The 16,498-nt window shown below is 36.6% G+C and overlaps 1 protein-coding gene across 1 annotated transcript in view; it reads right to left on the bottom strand.

The window, feature by feature from the left end:
• COG5 (component of oligomeric golgi complex 5) overlaps window positions 1-16,498 on the bottom strand; it is a 173,508-nt gene that overhangs the window by 34,663 nt on the left and 122,347 nt on the right. Inside the window, exons 11-14 of the mRNA XM_059847345.1 lie at window positions 12,139-12,220; window positions 9,678-9,882; window positions 8,821-8,982; window positions 6,620-6,719 (exon numbers count right to left, since the gene is read on the bottom strand). Of these exons, the coding sequence (XP_059703328.1) occupies window positions 6,620-6,719; window positions 8,821-8,982; window positions 9,678-9,882; window positions 12,139-12,220 (549 nt within the window). The remainder of the gene's footprint in view (window positions 1-6,619; window positions 6,720-8,820; window positions 8,983-9,677; window positions 9,883-12,138; window positions 12,221-16,498) is intronic.

Below are 16,498 nucleotides of genomic sequence, written 5' to 3'. Positions count from 1 at the left end.
ACTATAATCCACTAAAAAAAAAAAATCTGTCATCAGGCACATGCTTCAAATCATTATGACAGATAATAATATTTACATAGTCCTAGTTACCCAATCTAGTACCAGTTAATTGAAAAGTAGATCTCAGTAAATGCTCAGAAGTTTAGAAATAATGTATATTAATTTTAATCACAGAATTTTTATGTTAGAGTCACTTTGCATTTAAACATTAAGCCAGTTAAATATTCAGAATTGTTTCACAACATCTGAAATCCAGTTTCACCATTGTATTCAAAAACAAGATCAGGCTAAATCAAAGCTTCCCACTTATTCCTGAGAAACCTTTTGTGCCAACATATTACTGCTCATATTACTGCTCCAGTGCTCTGCAACCGATGCACATTCTAGAACCATGCATAACATTACACAACTCAAATATTTACTTCAGTAAATATAAATAAACTTTGATAGTATACTACTGAGATCCAGGACAGTCAGAAAGAGGCTGCCTACTCTATATCACAGATATCATCAGCTGATGCTGACTTTTCCCTCAAAACAATCCAGAATCTTAAAATGTCATTCACCCAAATGTTCCATACAAATATTCTTATGTCTGAAGTGTACAGTCATCTATCACTTTTGGGATCAGAATTACAAATTTTCTCTCATTTTGTCTCCTGGCATGTCTAATAGTAGAGGTCACCAATAAGTAATTCAATGTCCTGCCCTTTGAGGATACATGACAACTATTTGAACCTTGGAGCAGTGACTAATTTTTGAGACACTTATGTATTCTCTTTAATCTCAAAATGTGCTTCTCTTCCTGGGTTTTTAGCATTTTAACTTTGAAATACGTAAAATACACCATACATTGTCTTATGTTTTCTTAAGAAGACTGGGGAAGAATTTTTCAGAATGCCAGGAAGGACTGTGCTCTCTACACAGTGCTTCAAAATTTCCAAGGGGTAAACATGGTAATCACAAACACCATAACCATTGCCCAGGCTAAAATCCTGATGAGAAGCCAAGCCTCTACCACGAGCTATAAAGGACAGTTTAGTGTAGCTGAGGGCAAAGGTTACAGCTCTCCCAGAGCACTGTCCTCAGCCTGTATTTTGAACCTCTGCCTCATTCATCTGCTTTTGTGATATATGTGGCATCAGCTCAACCACATTGAGTTAAGAGAATTTCAAAAATTATTCAAATTCTCTACTTCCTTCCTCCCTCATTACACCCACTCTCCATCTCCACATTTTGAGGGCTTCCTCTCCATGATTGCTTACAAGTCTGACAGCGGGAAAGATCTCCATTATATCATCTGCCTGCAGCCTCTTGTCTGCTGGAAAGATCCCTTTTTTTAGATAAACTTATTACTCCATAAAATACAATATTCCATATTTAGGAAACACTCCAATTATAGGCAATCACAACTCCCACTGATTTTAGCCTTTTCTACCCCAACCTTAGAAAAAAGTCTGCCTAGTTTAGTATGGCCATGCAGGTTCTTGCTTTGTCTGTATTTCAAGCAGACATGAACTTTCTCTGCTTGTGCTTCAGGCTGAGGGAGTGCTGTGTTCAGCAAGGTGCCACAGCTGAACTGGTCAGCATGGACTGGAGTGGAGCTAAAATGTGCTCTGCCATCTGGCAACACAGTAGAGTGAGTTTGTGTCTGCCTAAATCATGTAAGCACACAATATCCTTATACAGAAATGTTTTTAAGACACTTAATCCACCAGAATTTGCCAGCATAATCGCCCCCACTTGCTCTGAAAAGTAAGTGGGCAATCTCATTTTTACAATCCTGCCTCTTCAAATGACTCTTTGCTTGTTTATTGGCCAAAGGATAACGTTGTCTCTGATGATGCCTCTAGTGATGCCCTGTGATGGGAGGAGTGAGAAGACACAGCCTCCATCAGACAAGGCAGGAATGATTGCTCTGGGACTCTGATCAAAATTCATAAAGATGGTCTGACAGGATGACTGTAACTCTAGGGAGGAAACTGGTAGAGGTCTCCAGGTTCACAAAGTAGGAGAATCACACCTTCTCTAAACAACTGCATTTTCATGTTCACAGCACAACACATTTCATCTATGTGCACTTGGTGGGTGTGTTAGTGTATTTCAATCCACCCACTTGACAAGCTGAATAGAAACAGCACAAAAGTAAGAGAACATGCAGTACTTACATTCAGGTAACTGAAATCATCACTCTAAAACCGGAAAGAATGCACCAAAAGCCCCAACAACAAATATTGTTTCCACCAGTCCTGTGCTGGGAAGGGAATAGACTAGAGGACCAAAGAGTGCTTTTCCATCTCCAGTCATAAAATTTATTGATCTTACAATTTATTTTTCTGCTTGTTGGCAAAATTACATATCTTGTCAACTTCCAGAGCTATTAACCCTCAATGTTTCATGACTTCTCTATCAACAGCAAACAAAAATATAGAGATTGCAAAGTTGCAATGAAGAGATTTTTAATTATAAGAGAAAAGACAACATTTCAAGTACATCCAAAATTCAGCTCAGTAAACGAAAAAATACAGGTAATCAACTGGGGAAACACAGTTTTGTATCACTTTCAATCACTAGACTACCATTTTTAATTTTTTCTATAAATAAATGAAAAATCTGTTACAAAGTAGCATATTTACAAAACCAAACATGAGTTCTGAAGACTGCAATCAAGGAGGCATCTTTTCCAAAAATTAACAGACCGAGTCTATTTCCTTATTTAGGAAGATTACTGCAGAGTATAACTCTAGAGCAGTGGTCTTTCAAGTGGGGTACATGCACCACAAGGATTAGGCAAAACAAAATGAGGTGCATGACAAAAATATCAGAACTTCAACAGTACATGTATAAAAGTTATAAATAAACAAGTATTCATATAATGAGGGTGCATGTTCCAAAAGTTTATACTGATAGGAATGCATAACCAAAAATGTTAAGATCACTGCACTAGAGGATCCTGCCACACAATTACTACTGCCATGTCAAAGGCATGTAATAAAGATGCAGGTGAGTTTTAAGTTCTCTTTTGCACTTCTCAACTATCAGTTAAACAAATGGGTAGAAATATCTCTAGGAAGCAGATTTATGAGCTCCTATCTTTTGTTAAGGAGCATGAATTCTCATAAACACCCCAAATTACTCAACTTTTTTTTTGTTTTCAGGAAATGCAACTTCTTCTCACAAATCTCTTCCCTTCACTGTACTTATTGTAAGTATTTGATGGAAGAGCTAATTTTCCTGACGTGGCCAATTAAAGAAGAGCACAACACATTGTATTTATCAATCAAGACAGATGATTAAAGGTATTTGAAAATGGGAATGGATGATTCCCCTGGAACTGAATAGAGGAGAAAAGTTAGGGTTCTTTTTCATCTAGGCTACCTCACTTGCAAGAAAAAGTGGCCAGTGAACAAAATCTGGCTCAGTAAATAGACCTTTCATTAAAATCTATGCACTGGATTACAAGGTGCAAATGCAGAAGAGGAAAATTTTGTTCTCATCCAAAACATGATGTTCAGATTTGTTAATATCTTTTCCAATGTGGAATGGGAAGGATGTGGAAATGGTGACTAAACAGAAATCTGGTGGTGTCTGTAATCATTATGAAGATGTCTGGCCTCTCTGTTTTAAGGAAAACATGAATAAGAAGAAATAAAATTATAATGGCATAAAATATACCAAGCACACTTTCTCAGCACCACAAAACACAGGACAGGTGGTGAAGATGAAAGCTAATACTCTTAAATTAACAGAAATATTTTTTAAATCTAGTGCAATGTCTAATTAGCCCTTCAAACTCTGTATAGTAAGAACATCTGCAATTACACTGAGTGAAATTAGGACAATAATTCTGAATGCTGCATGGCATACACCAACCACACCAAGCATCAGCAAGGGATTGACTAAAGATTCACCCAACAGCAGAATGTATCTACATACTGCTGCTTCCAGACATTATTATCTTCTTTGAACTGGTTAATAAAAGAACAGGTCTCAGGTGCAGCAAGTTCTTGATGTGAGGAAAGTTGAAAAGGGTACAAAGCCACAAGTAGCATAAAAAAGTGTGTTGGATTTACAGGAAGAGGCCATTTATTCTTAGTCATTTTTGCTTTAGGACTGTATGTACAGACTGACAGATGCTGCTTTTGCTCAAAGGTAACCTTTGAATCTTGAGTAACATTTTTCTTGTTATTTTTCTATTTAGGGATACCTGGAGAAACAACCTGAAATCTCAGTGAATTCCTTGTTTTGTGAAACTGAGTAAATAAAACCCCTGACATCGACAGCAGAATGTCTCAACCTTTTTAGAACTCCACATTTCAGTTTTTCACCTGTCAAATCCACCTGCAATATTACAACATTTAAAAAAAGAAAATGAATTACTTTTTAAAGTCTCCTGACCCCATCTTCCTTCACTGAGAATTCTGAGATGGTTTTGTTTACTTTTAATTTGGAAGAGAACTCAATTTCAAATTCCTCCAGGAAATTAAATGTCCATCTCTGGCACTGCTCTGCTACAGCTATCAGCCATGAGGCATCTGAGCGGATATGTTCCATGGTCCCCTTCTCAGCTGGGAGAGGAGGACTATTGTTGACTCCAAGCTATTGTTGGAGGCTGGATAGCAAGATTGAATTAAGATTGCATTCTTGGTTAAACCACTAAAACATAATGAAACAGTGCTGTCTAACATAGCTCCTATTCTACATGAGGTGCACATTCCAGGCTCAATCTGTCTGCCCAAAAATAGGCACCAAAAAAAGGCTAAATTGTTCCAGATTATATCCAGAGGGCTGGCAAGCATGGCACAGGACAAGTGGGAGAGCCATGCCCTGCTGGAGAGGCAGCTGGAGGCTAGGAATGATATTTCAGCACTTCAAAGATGACTCTGACACTTACATCTTGGCAACTGTGTTGAGCACTTCTGGCTTTTAAATTTGTAACATGTATCAGCAAGGAAAGAAAGAAGTTTAAAAAAAAGGGTAGCTGTGCAATATTATTTTACAATTTGTAGGTATGTGCCTCAAGGATACTGATGTTCATCCTGCCAGCTTGGCTAATCCCATCACTTAGCTTTTTAGTGTTTCAAGTTTGCATTTCCAGTTGTCAAAATCAAGAAGTTCAAGGGCTCACACTCCCTCTTTCCTCCCACATTCTTTTACTTTAAGGTTAGCTAACACAAAGCCACAAATCATATACTTATCAGCTTATTTCTAAGTATCTTGGTTTTTTTCAGGGTTTCTTATGAATTTTCCAGCTGTCTGATCACAAAATGATGTTCACTTCCCAAGAATCCACTGGCCAGACTGTAACAGAGACAATGAGCACAACCCTGATACTTGCACAGTTACAGCTGAAAGCTCTTTTTTTTCCCCAGTTGAATGCCACTATTTGACACCACACTCCATGACACACAGACAACAATGTATTTTTTTTACCTATGATGACTCTCACAACCTACTAAAAATTCTCATTTCTGTCATGAGCAAATTTCATTCTGAAAATATGAAGCCATGATTAAAGCAGACTCAACTTAAGCACTATGCTTTAAATAGCTAACAAAATAATGCTAACATTTGTTTTTATTTTAAAGTCTAAATTATTCTTTATGGCCTTCATGACTGCTTCACCTACCTTCCTTTTCCATTCAGCAAGTCAGCAAACTTCCAAGACAATTCATCCAATAGACAAGGTAAACAAAGTATGTGTTACTGAATTTCAATTTTTTCAAAGCTATTCTGAGATGGCAGAAATGTAAAAGGTAAACAGAAACCATACTAACTAAATTGCTGCAATGTTTTGTAGCCAATTGGTAACAAAAAATATTAGCAAGCATCTTTCTTTAAACAAAACATATAGTAAATGAATGTTACTGGAATCTGAGTCTGCTGTCAGAATTAATGTTGTTTATTAAGTGAAAATCTTGTTTACAAATACAAGTAGTTAGTCATTTCTGGTGGGTCTGCATATTGCAAAAACTTGTTTTCATCTCTTCATAAAAAAACTATTATAATTTCAGCAACAGTCCTTAGGAGAAAATTGTTCATCTAAATTTTTTTTTGTATGATGACAATATTGACTGTACCATAGGCTTTTTGGAGGCTCTTACCAAAAGGATAAGGCTTTGGGGATCCTTCTTCTATTCAGATTAACACTAGATACCACTGCATGGTAAATGATTGGAAATATATGACAAATACAAGCAAATCAAAGGTCAGTTAAATATATGTCGAATAATACATATATGCAAAAAACACCCAAAATTTCTTGCAGGTAGTGAAAGATTTGAATAGTCTATATTTTAATACCATGAACTGATGTAGTATCAAATGTTGGTTAATAAAGAACTTAATTTAACAGTCTTGATTTTGTTTAATGACAGCTACAATTCTGAGGTTTTAGAAATTAATATGGCAAGTTCAGTTTGGAGTTACACAGATAAATTTTACTGCTATCAATAGACTGACTTTGTCTGAAGGCAGAATTTAATTGATCATGTTCATAAATACAACGGAGAGTTAATTGGAAGGTTTTGTCTATCTGGATTGCTTAACTCTAATGTTCTAAATCTACAAAACACTGCACATGAAAAAACATTGCTACTCAGAAATTTAAAATACTTACAAGCTGCTCTGATTTTACACCGAATAGCTGGATGGTCTTCGCCACATTTTTAGCCACAGCTAAACTCAGGTCTGGATCAACAGCAGCCACATTTAGCTCACTGGAAGCCAAGATTACAAATCTTAATTAACAACTAAACAGTGCTGTATTGAATGCTGTATTGGATCAATAAAGAATTAACTATGAATACACAGTACGTGGCACGTCAATTTAGAGAGAGTAACACATACAACCAAGTCTTTCCACGCACCGTAATTCAGTTTACAATTTAACAAGTCATTTGGGAATTTTATGTGCAGTGTTCCTATTCTAGTAGAAATGAGCAAAGTTTAGGAATGACACTTCAGTATGAAATCACTATTAGTAAGCCATTCAAAAATATTGACAGCAATTAACTACATTCAAGCTTTGGCAGCAGCCTTCAAACATTACAGGTGAATACACAGTCATTCAACTCTGGAATTACATGAGCTGTGCAGAAATACCCAGGGGATGCCTTAGCTTGACACAACTAATAAGCTGTGTTTTAGGCAATCCTTTATAGTAAAAGAGGCCCCCAAGGAATGACAGGGAACAAACGAAGAAGGAAAAGATTTCTAAATCGCTTCCAGTATTTCTTGTTCATTAACGTCCCCAGATCTCCATCGGCTGGGGCTGCGTTCAAAACTGCTCTGCTGAAGACAGGCAAGCACAAGAACCATTATGTTGCTAATGGTGAGTTTAACCTCTCTCAAGAGCTGGAGAATCATTAGGCACCCCACCTTGGAATAATCTTCTCTGAGAACTCTCTAGGGCCCCAAATATCCTAAACTGAAGGTCACTCTAGAATACTCAGCTGAAATTTCACAATTTTCATGTTGTTTTCCTTTCTATTTTGCATGGAGCAAAACAGTATCAGTCACCACACCAACATATATGTTCTGAGCACCTGTAACTCCCAGTCACAAGTACTGTGTCAATATTTAATATTTTATACACACACATACTGTGAATACTGCCCATCTTTTTTCAGACCTTATTAAACAGAGTAGTCGTTACCAAAACTTTATGAGGGAAAATGCACCATTGGTAATTTAAGTATCTCATTCTACGAATTCCACCTGGAATAGTCATCTTTACCTATCATCTTGCTGTTTTACTCTAACAAGTACTTACACCAGGTATTATCACTTCCAGCCAAGCAACTACCACTGACACAGTCAGGATAATTAAGATACCAGACATTGACAGCATGTAAAGTTTCTCTTCCTGATCTTCTGTAAGCTTAAACATTAAAACTTATTCCAGAAAAACAAAATACAGAAAATAAATAATAAAATATATTCATTATAAATAATAACAAAGAGATGCCTATCTTGCTGTATTCAGCATTGGTGCAGCCTCACCTTGAACATCATGTGTAGTTCAAGGTCCCACAACTTAGGAAGAATGTGGTGTTTTCTGCATGTGCCCAGAGGAAGGCAAGAGATCAGGTGAAAGGACTGGAAGGAATGTCCTGTGAGGGACAGTGAAGGGTGTGGGTTTGTCAAGTTTGGAGAAAAGGAGGGGCAGCCTCATTGCCCTCTACAGCTTCCTAAGCAGGGGAAGTGGAGAAGGAGGTGCTGAGCACTCCTTGGTTCAAAGCTGCATGAGGTGAGGTTCCAACTCAGCATTAAGGAATCACTTCCTTAACAAGAGAGTGGTCAAACCCTGGAACAGGCTTCTGAGAGAAGCTCCAAGCCTGTCGTATTTAAGAGGCATTTGGAAAATGCCCTTAACATGTTTTAGCTTTTGGCCAGCTCTGAAGTATTCATGCAGTTGGACTGGATTTATCATTGTAGGTCCCCTCCAACTGAAATATTCTGTTCTATTGTGTGTTACTCTATTTTATCCTATCCCATCCTATCCTATCCTATCCTATCCTATCCTATCCTATCCTATCCTATCCTATCCTATCCTATCCTATCCTATCCTATCCTATCCTATCCTATCCTATCCTGTCCTGTCCTGTCCTGTCCTGTCCTGTCCTGTCCTGTCCTGTCCTGTCCTGTCCTATCCTATCCTGTCCTATCCCATCCTAAACTCTGACTTGATTTTTGCACTAATTAAAGAGTAATCAACCTTTTACCGCTAAGGAAGTCTCCTTTCTAAAACTGTAAGTTATGAAAAAATACATGTGGAGTATTTCCAATATACATTTCCAATGTCTCATATGTGCATACCTGGCTATGGTTTTAATGATGCTGTCAAGCTCATCAGAAGAGGGAGGATTCCGACCTCCAGGAGGAAAGACAAGATTGATGGGGTCAAACAGTCGAGACAAGGATTTTGACAAATAGGCAGCTTCATATTGTTGCAGTGAATCTTTCAAGGCCTTTTCTGGACTGTGCACATAAGAAAAAGTTACTACACTTTAAATTAAAATACACAATAGCATTAAGTCTTTCCAGACATATAAACTTTGCAGTACTGAACCTGTTTTTCCTTTCTGCTTTATAAACATATGCATATGAAAAACATTCTTCTGTCTGGAAGTCTCCCACTGACTGCTCAAGAACATATTTAAGTCAATACAATTCTCATATAAAATATTCATTTTATCTTACATAAGTCTAGAAGTCATAATAGGTTTGATAAGCCTGTTTCAGTTTGATCTTTCTGATATCACTTAGATCATGTTTATTCTATGATGTATAAACTAAAAACTGTGAATCATAACAACTGAGCATTTGTCACACTCAAATGATTGCAGTGTCATCAGGAGAAAGCTAGTGCTGTAATCACAATACATACAAAACTGAATTTTCACCATTTTTCACCCAAAGAGACAAAAACATAGAACTTGTTCAGAAGTCAGAGACTTTGTGAAAGACAAGACAACCCAACACTGTTAGACATATAGCTTAATGAAAAGCCTAGAGCTCTAAAATAGCATTACAGCAGTAACTGCAAGAGGGGAAAAAAGCCTTTCAAATTCTCCTGCAGTGACAATTTGAATAACAGTGAGTTTAAAAAAATATTGGTTTTTTGCAGAGTGCAAAGATTTATATTTTATAGTCATACACTTCATAATACATACTCATAATCTTCATTTTTTTGCATGAATATATCCTGTGCATCTTCTTCCATTTGTTGTAGCTCAGCAAAAAGATCAGTAGTTCCACTTGTGTTAAAATTCCTCTGAATATTTTGACTATACTGTTGGAGGCGCTTCCACAAGTCATTATAAAGCCTCAGTAATTTCGGGTATTCTCCTTCAAATGCTTGTTTCAAAAACATAGAGGCTGTAAAATAAAGCAGTAAGCAACACACAATGCTAAGTTCAAACTAATTTTTTTATTCCTATGAACAACCTCTATCCTTGCATTTATATCAATGTTACACAATGTTATCCTAAGTTTAATATAAATAATGTAATATTTACAATTCATTTCAAAGTGACATAACTATAACATTAAATGCACTTGACAAAGGATGTAAAGCACCAGTAGAAAACCCACAACTGGAAGACTAGATATGAAAAAATTACTTTATTTTGCACAATAAATGTTTGGTATCAAACTTAATTATTATCATCCATTTAAGACCAAAGGGTAATTGGAACTCTCTAAATCTAGAGATTTGCTAACAATATCTTGATGGAGGATAAGTGTGGGGCTGTGCAACTTTGAATATAAAAATTTCAAACAGACAAAGATAACTCCTCTGAACCAAAGTCTTCAGAAATGTGATGAGGGAAGCATATGTTCTATGCACACTTCTTAAAACAAGGTACTTAATATGCAATTCCTAAACTTATCAAAGAATGATAAAGCCAGTAGAAAAAGCAGCATTATTTTCAGCCTTGAAAGGCTTGCCACAAGTAACAGGAAATTAAACAAATGTACAACTGCTTTAGCAACTGTTAATCTTGATCTAACATCACTCATACTGTAGAGATTTCCCATTACATTAGGAGATTAACACTGTTCCATTCATTCATAGGTTTTTCAGGTTCCAGACATCTGCCCCATTTCACCCAGCCTGTGCTTTTAACTCAAATATATAATTTTAAATAATGGAGGATTCACATTTATTATCAAACACAGGGTTATTTTAGGTCATGAAGCTATGTTTACAAAAAACTGTCCCAACCTCACACAAGCAGATCATTATCTAATATCAAACCTTTTCAACTGCTATAAATTTCTATTTTTACACTATTTTTCTGATATCTTGTCTTCCTCTGATCTATATGATCCAGAACCTGACTGATGTCAGTGGATTCAGTCACCAGAAATTTATGCTAAAAATGAACATTTTCATTTAGATGCCTTGCTGAAATGAAAAAATCTGTCTCCCCAAAACTCATCTGTAGCAAGGTAAAAACATTCACATCAAACCCCCTCATAAATGTTTATATGAAATACATTAATAAAAACTGTAAGTAATAAAATAGTTTTGAATAGCTGTTAGAAAAAGTACAGCTGCCAAAATGTAAGAGTTCCCTCAGTTCTGCAGTGTTGGTTGGTCCTGTTAACTGATGTCATAAATTTACAATCTTCAGTGTGAGTGCTGAGAACAGGCAGCACGTGTTCAGTGTGAGCACAGGAGGCTGGGGGTATGTACATGCTGCCCTTACAGCAATGCATAAGACAAACAGTAAAATTAATATGTTTTAACACAAGATGCATACATTTTCTTTTGGGATCATCTAGTTACTTAGCAACCACTGAGTATGAATCCACCAGCTAGTTCCTCAAAATTATATTGCTGCTATAAAGCCTGGAAGGACCAAATTTTGAAGGACCAGTGCAATAGCTGAGATCACAAAGATAAATGTGCATCTTATGCCCTTCACCTTTATGAGCAAAAGATTAAATTGAAACACTCTATGCAAACATGAATGATATATTTTATGAAAGTACCAAACTCACCTATGATCCAACTGCATGCTGCATTAGCATGTTCTGGTAATAGAACAGTCTTATGTTAACACATGATTTATATTTAATATCCCCTGACTGTATTGGCTATTTGCAGATTACACATGTAGAGAAAATTGTGTATAGTCAGAACACCAGCTGTTCACCTGTATTTATATAAAACAATTTTGAGGTAACTAAAATCCAGTTTATAATGGAATCCAAAAAATGACTGAAATCTGATTTTTACAACCAACCAGTGTTTAACAAGAAAAGACTAAGAATTTATCTTTAAAATCAAATTACTAATTTTCAATTTGGCAAACCCACTTGCTTTAGGGAGCATAATGTACAATTCCAAACATTTTTACCTCCACTCACAGTCAGAAAAATACTTTTTGTTATTAGGTAACAACTACTTAATGAAACAGAAAATACTTCTTTTTGAAAGTTCAACCATACTTTAAGAGGATCCTGTCTGGTTACAAACCCAGAAGTTATAAATGCACAGACTTTGTGCTGAGTGAACCACTGCTATAGTTCTGGTAGAGGAGATACCAAGCAAAGGACTTCCTGAAAAGTGAGATTCAAAGTAATTACAGAACACATTACAAATCATTTATACTGAATACTTACAGTCTGTTGCTGACTGAAACTGAGAAGAAAGCGTCTGGGTTACTGCAGTCCAAAATTTGTACAAAATATCAGACTGGCCATCCTAAGAGCAAGGGACAAAAGGAATACAAGTTTCAAAACATGCTCTTTCCAAAGAATATCAAGCAATGCAAATGCTTCCAGTCAAAGCTGCTCCTCAACACTGAAAATAAAAACAAAGTGAAATCTGAGAAGTTTTCCACAGGTTTAGAGCTAGAAAAACTATTGGAAAAAACAAAGGAAAAGATTCAGTCTTGTCTCAAATTAAATATTTTCCTCCAAGTCTGAGCAGAATTCTCCCAGCTCTCTAGGGGTGTGAGTGCAGCCCAAAGCAGCACACCTCAGGAGACATGTTAGAAAACCTCCCTGCACTGCAGTGACCTTCCCATTCCGTGGAGTTCTCCGGCTACACCACAGCAATCATTCACTGCCATTACCACGCACTGGCAGACTTCAACCAGGGACCAAACCACTGCACACAGAGCAGCTCTGATTCCCAAAAACATACACCACACAAAAATACAGTGAACCTTACAGCTGACTCTTCACTATGTGGTGCCAACAGGGCTTGCAGTCAGAAGTGGAACCAAGGGAGCACACCGAAGGGAATGCGCCGGGGCAGGCTCCTTCCCTCCTGCCCCCAACATCTGGCACTTAGAGTCAAGCATTAAAGTGTGATTTTTGATCCCTTCTGTTTGAGGTAGAAAAAAAATTCCAGGAGATGAGGATGGGTATCCTGTCCTGCCGGCTTGTTAAGATACTTTGAAGACTGTTCAGTGTTGTCCTGGGAAGAGAAAACCCACTCTGAACAGAAGGGTTTTCTTCCTTGCATGGTGTACATGTCATCCCTTGACCCAACTGCTGCATTAACCAGTTTGACCAGATCACTACAAGAATGATAATTAGAAAAGAAAAAGCATGTCACTTTCACTTCTGCACTGCCCAGCAGTACCACAAAAAGGTGGAGATAATTATATTTAAGAGTCTCGCTACTCCAAAATGAATTACTACTACTTAAGATGATAAAGGAAAAAAACGGTCCTTTTTCACTAGCAGTGGCAATAATGGGCAAAGCAACAAATGTCTTTACAATGTCATTCCTTAACAAGTACCACTGCATCCCTCTTGAAGATCTGTTCATTAAAAGACTGCAAGTTCAAGCTCAAGTTTCAGTTAAAAAAAAAAACATCTTAAAGAATGAATTTAAAATCTAAAAATCAGTCTAAGGTATTGTGATAAATCTAAATGTAATGATAAAAAATAGGATTATCATCACAAACTCTGCAATTAGATGAGGAATTAATCCAACTCTACTCCTTATCTCTAAAGATAAAGAAAGGCAAAGTTTATGGGTCATGTGTTAAGAATTGAGAGAGGACATCTTTTATGCTGTTGGACTCATAAAATGTATGATAATTAACACTGAATGCTAAAATAAACCGGGATTACAGAATCTCATTTTTGACTGCTTGAGGACAATGATGGATTTAGAAACAGAACTAATTTATTTCATAGCTATGTTTGTATTTTCTGTAAAATTGTACTTGACTTTCACAAATAGACAAAGTAAAATTAGAATATCAGAAAATTATTTAGAAGGTTCACTGCATAAAATCTCTTTTCTTTGATAAATTTATTGCGATAGCATAAACATGAAATTACTTAACTCTATTTCACAGTTTCAAATTTAGACCATGAAGACTACTATAAAACAAACGGCCTTTCACATCAAGTATAAATTAATTGGCTTTCACATTCTCTATCCCAGCCTGGAACAATGGTTGCCTATTGAGCATGGTCACTCAATTCAAATTCTAAATAATCGAATGGAGGTGGAAAAATACTTAGAGAGAACTGTCAAACTTTTTTTTTCTATAATTACCATCTACATCTCTGTCACTGTCTCAGCGGAAAACACAGTGATTAAAGGCTCCAGAAAACAAATATGCATGTACCCCTCCCCATCAACATTGCTATCTTAATTGTCAGATTCAACACGGTGACAAGTAACAGTAACAGGGGATGACCCTGTATGTTGTGTGTCTTCTAACCTGGGCAAAGGGTGAATATTAACTGTATCAGAATTTTGTAGGGAAGAAGGCCCTCATGGCTCAGCTAGCCAACTGCATTATGGATGAGGAGAGACACAAGGGAAAAGCTCCATGAAAAAGTCTATTTCCTACTGACTGACTACTCAGTCAAAAATGTTCAGGGGAAAAAACAAATGCCCTGTTTTCTAACTAACTAAAATACTACCTACAGAGTGCTGGTTGATTCTATAACATATGACACGAGATTTCAGTTTGTCCAGTGCTGAGATGCAGTCTGTCTGGAGGTGAAATATAGCTGCTGATTAATAGCACAGAGAAGACCATGTAAAAGTCTGTGGCAGAAACTAGAGAATCCTGTTGCCTACACATACACCAGGGGGTATTTAAGTGGGTGACTGTAGCTACCAAAACTGGAATACAGCAAGGCATTAGCATTAGATACTCCAGAGGGAGTAAAAAAGGGCCATATGCAACCATGAGCATCCAGAAACAATTTAATTTGTTTAAATCTGTAATTTCTTTTGCTTACACATTATTTGATATATTACTTTTGAAGGTACATTTGAGTCTCTCACTGCTCGTTTTTTAAATTATGTATTCTAATAAGGATTAGATTTATTAGATTTATGAGAATTATAATTTAACTGCTTAAAATGTAGCATGCAATTCCATCTGACAATAATCAATACTAGAAAATTACAAGGAAAGGGTAGCAAAAGGAGTGTTTTTCTCCAGCAGGAAATTAAAGGAATGTCCCTTGTACTGGACAACTTCTTCAAGGACTTAAAAGATAGGCAGGATGAAGCTGGAAAAGGCAGTTCTGCTTGCTTGAAATGTACACAGCAAATCTACTGGCTCATCTTAATGCAATGGAAAGTTTATAAGCCTTCCCTATGCTTCACATACAGCATTGTGAGCAGCAAACCACAGTATCAGAAAGTAACTGCTCTTCTGGGCCTTTCGCTTTCAGAAAACTGAAGTCAGCTAGCTAAAACTACCTTCTCATCTTCCCATCTGCAAATAATGAATATAGTCCTCCTCTACACTTACACCAAATATCCTCAGACAATGTATGGGAGCATGGGGTACATCCACATTAGTGATTCAGTGTGTAGATAGGGCCCTCTTTGGTCCAAATCTGTCTTTTGCCTAGTACTTGTCTTGCAGAACACACTGAAGTGTGCTAGCAGAGTAACTTCTGCTATTCAAGGAATACAGTACCAAATAATTAAGTTTTAAAAGAACCACTTCTGCAATTAAATAGCTTTTTGCAGCATATCATCATATAGTTGTAAAATAATCCACAAGGATGTACTAATATTTCTATCAATTAATATTCTAAGCCTTTAAATGAGGAATTTTCCATTTCTCTTGCTTCTGAAAATGAAATAGAATTGGAAGATGTTAAATTATTTACACCCCCTCCAAAATAAAAATGCTTGCTTTGAAATCTAGTCACAAGCAGATTAACATCTTGTGATACAATCCCTTGTAGCAGGAGCAGCTGACAAGATGAGTAATGAACTGCATCCGATTATCTTTTCAGCTCTGTAGCAATCATTTTCCAACAGCTTCCTATGCCATAACCAACAACACTGGGAAAAGGTCACCGTTCTGTCACACTGTCCCCCCTCCCAGTGTACATGTTTAACAACACAGAGAACACATAAACCTTTGGAAGCTAAGAGGTGTTATTATCTGGCACAAAGCTGTTTCAGGTGCATACTGTGCACATAGAAAGCTTACATAAAACATCCATACATAATTGAAAATCTCCAGAAGTAAATTATTGCACTTTAGCATAAAATGAAATGTTATTTCCTCTTGTCATGCGCTATGTTTTTCCTTCAACAAAAGAACCTTAACTGTAACTGATGGTATCTAAAACTCATGATAGGCAAGATTCAGGTTGACATACACATATTTTCCCCATCATGAAATATACCAAATTAAAACTATAAACATTAATTGCAAGCAATTGTAAGACTATAACGTCAAAACAGAACTTTCCTTCCAAAGCAGATCCATTTAATGCAGCATTATAGAATGAATGGTACTGTCTGCTCGCAGCTTTATTTTGATCTCACAGCACAGAAAATCTGCACATAAATCATACTTTGTACCACTACAAAATGGGGGGGAAGTAAGATCAGCCACAGAACTGGCTATTTTCTAATAAAAATCTGTTGTGAAAATGCTCCAATGCCTAAAACACACTTACATAAACTAATATCTACCAACCCAAATTGTAAATTAAAAATAATGTTACTGTTGTTCCTGTGACCAGTGAC

The sequence above is a fragment of the Haemorhous mexicanus genome, chromosome 5, assembly GCF_027477595.1.
Source record: "Haemorhous mexicanus isolate bHaeMex1 chromosome 5, bHaeMex1.pri, whole genome shotgun sequence".
Lineage (NCBI taxonomy): Eukaryota > Metazoa > Chordata > Aves > Passeriformes > Fringillidae > Haemorhous > Haemorhous mexicanus.
The sequence above is the reverse complement of the archived record's forward strand: the minus strand, read 5'-3'. Positions and strand labels throughout refer to the sequence as shown.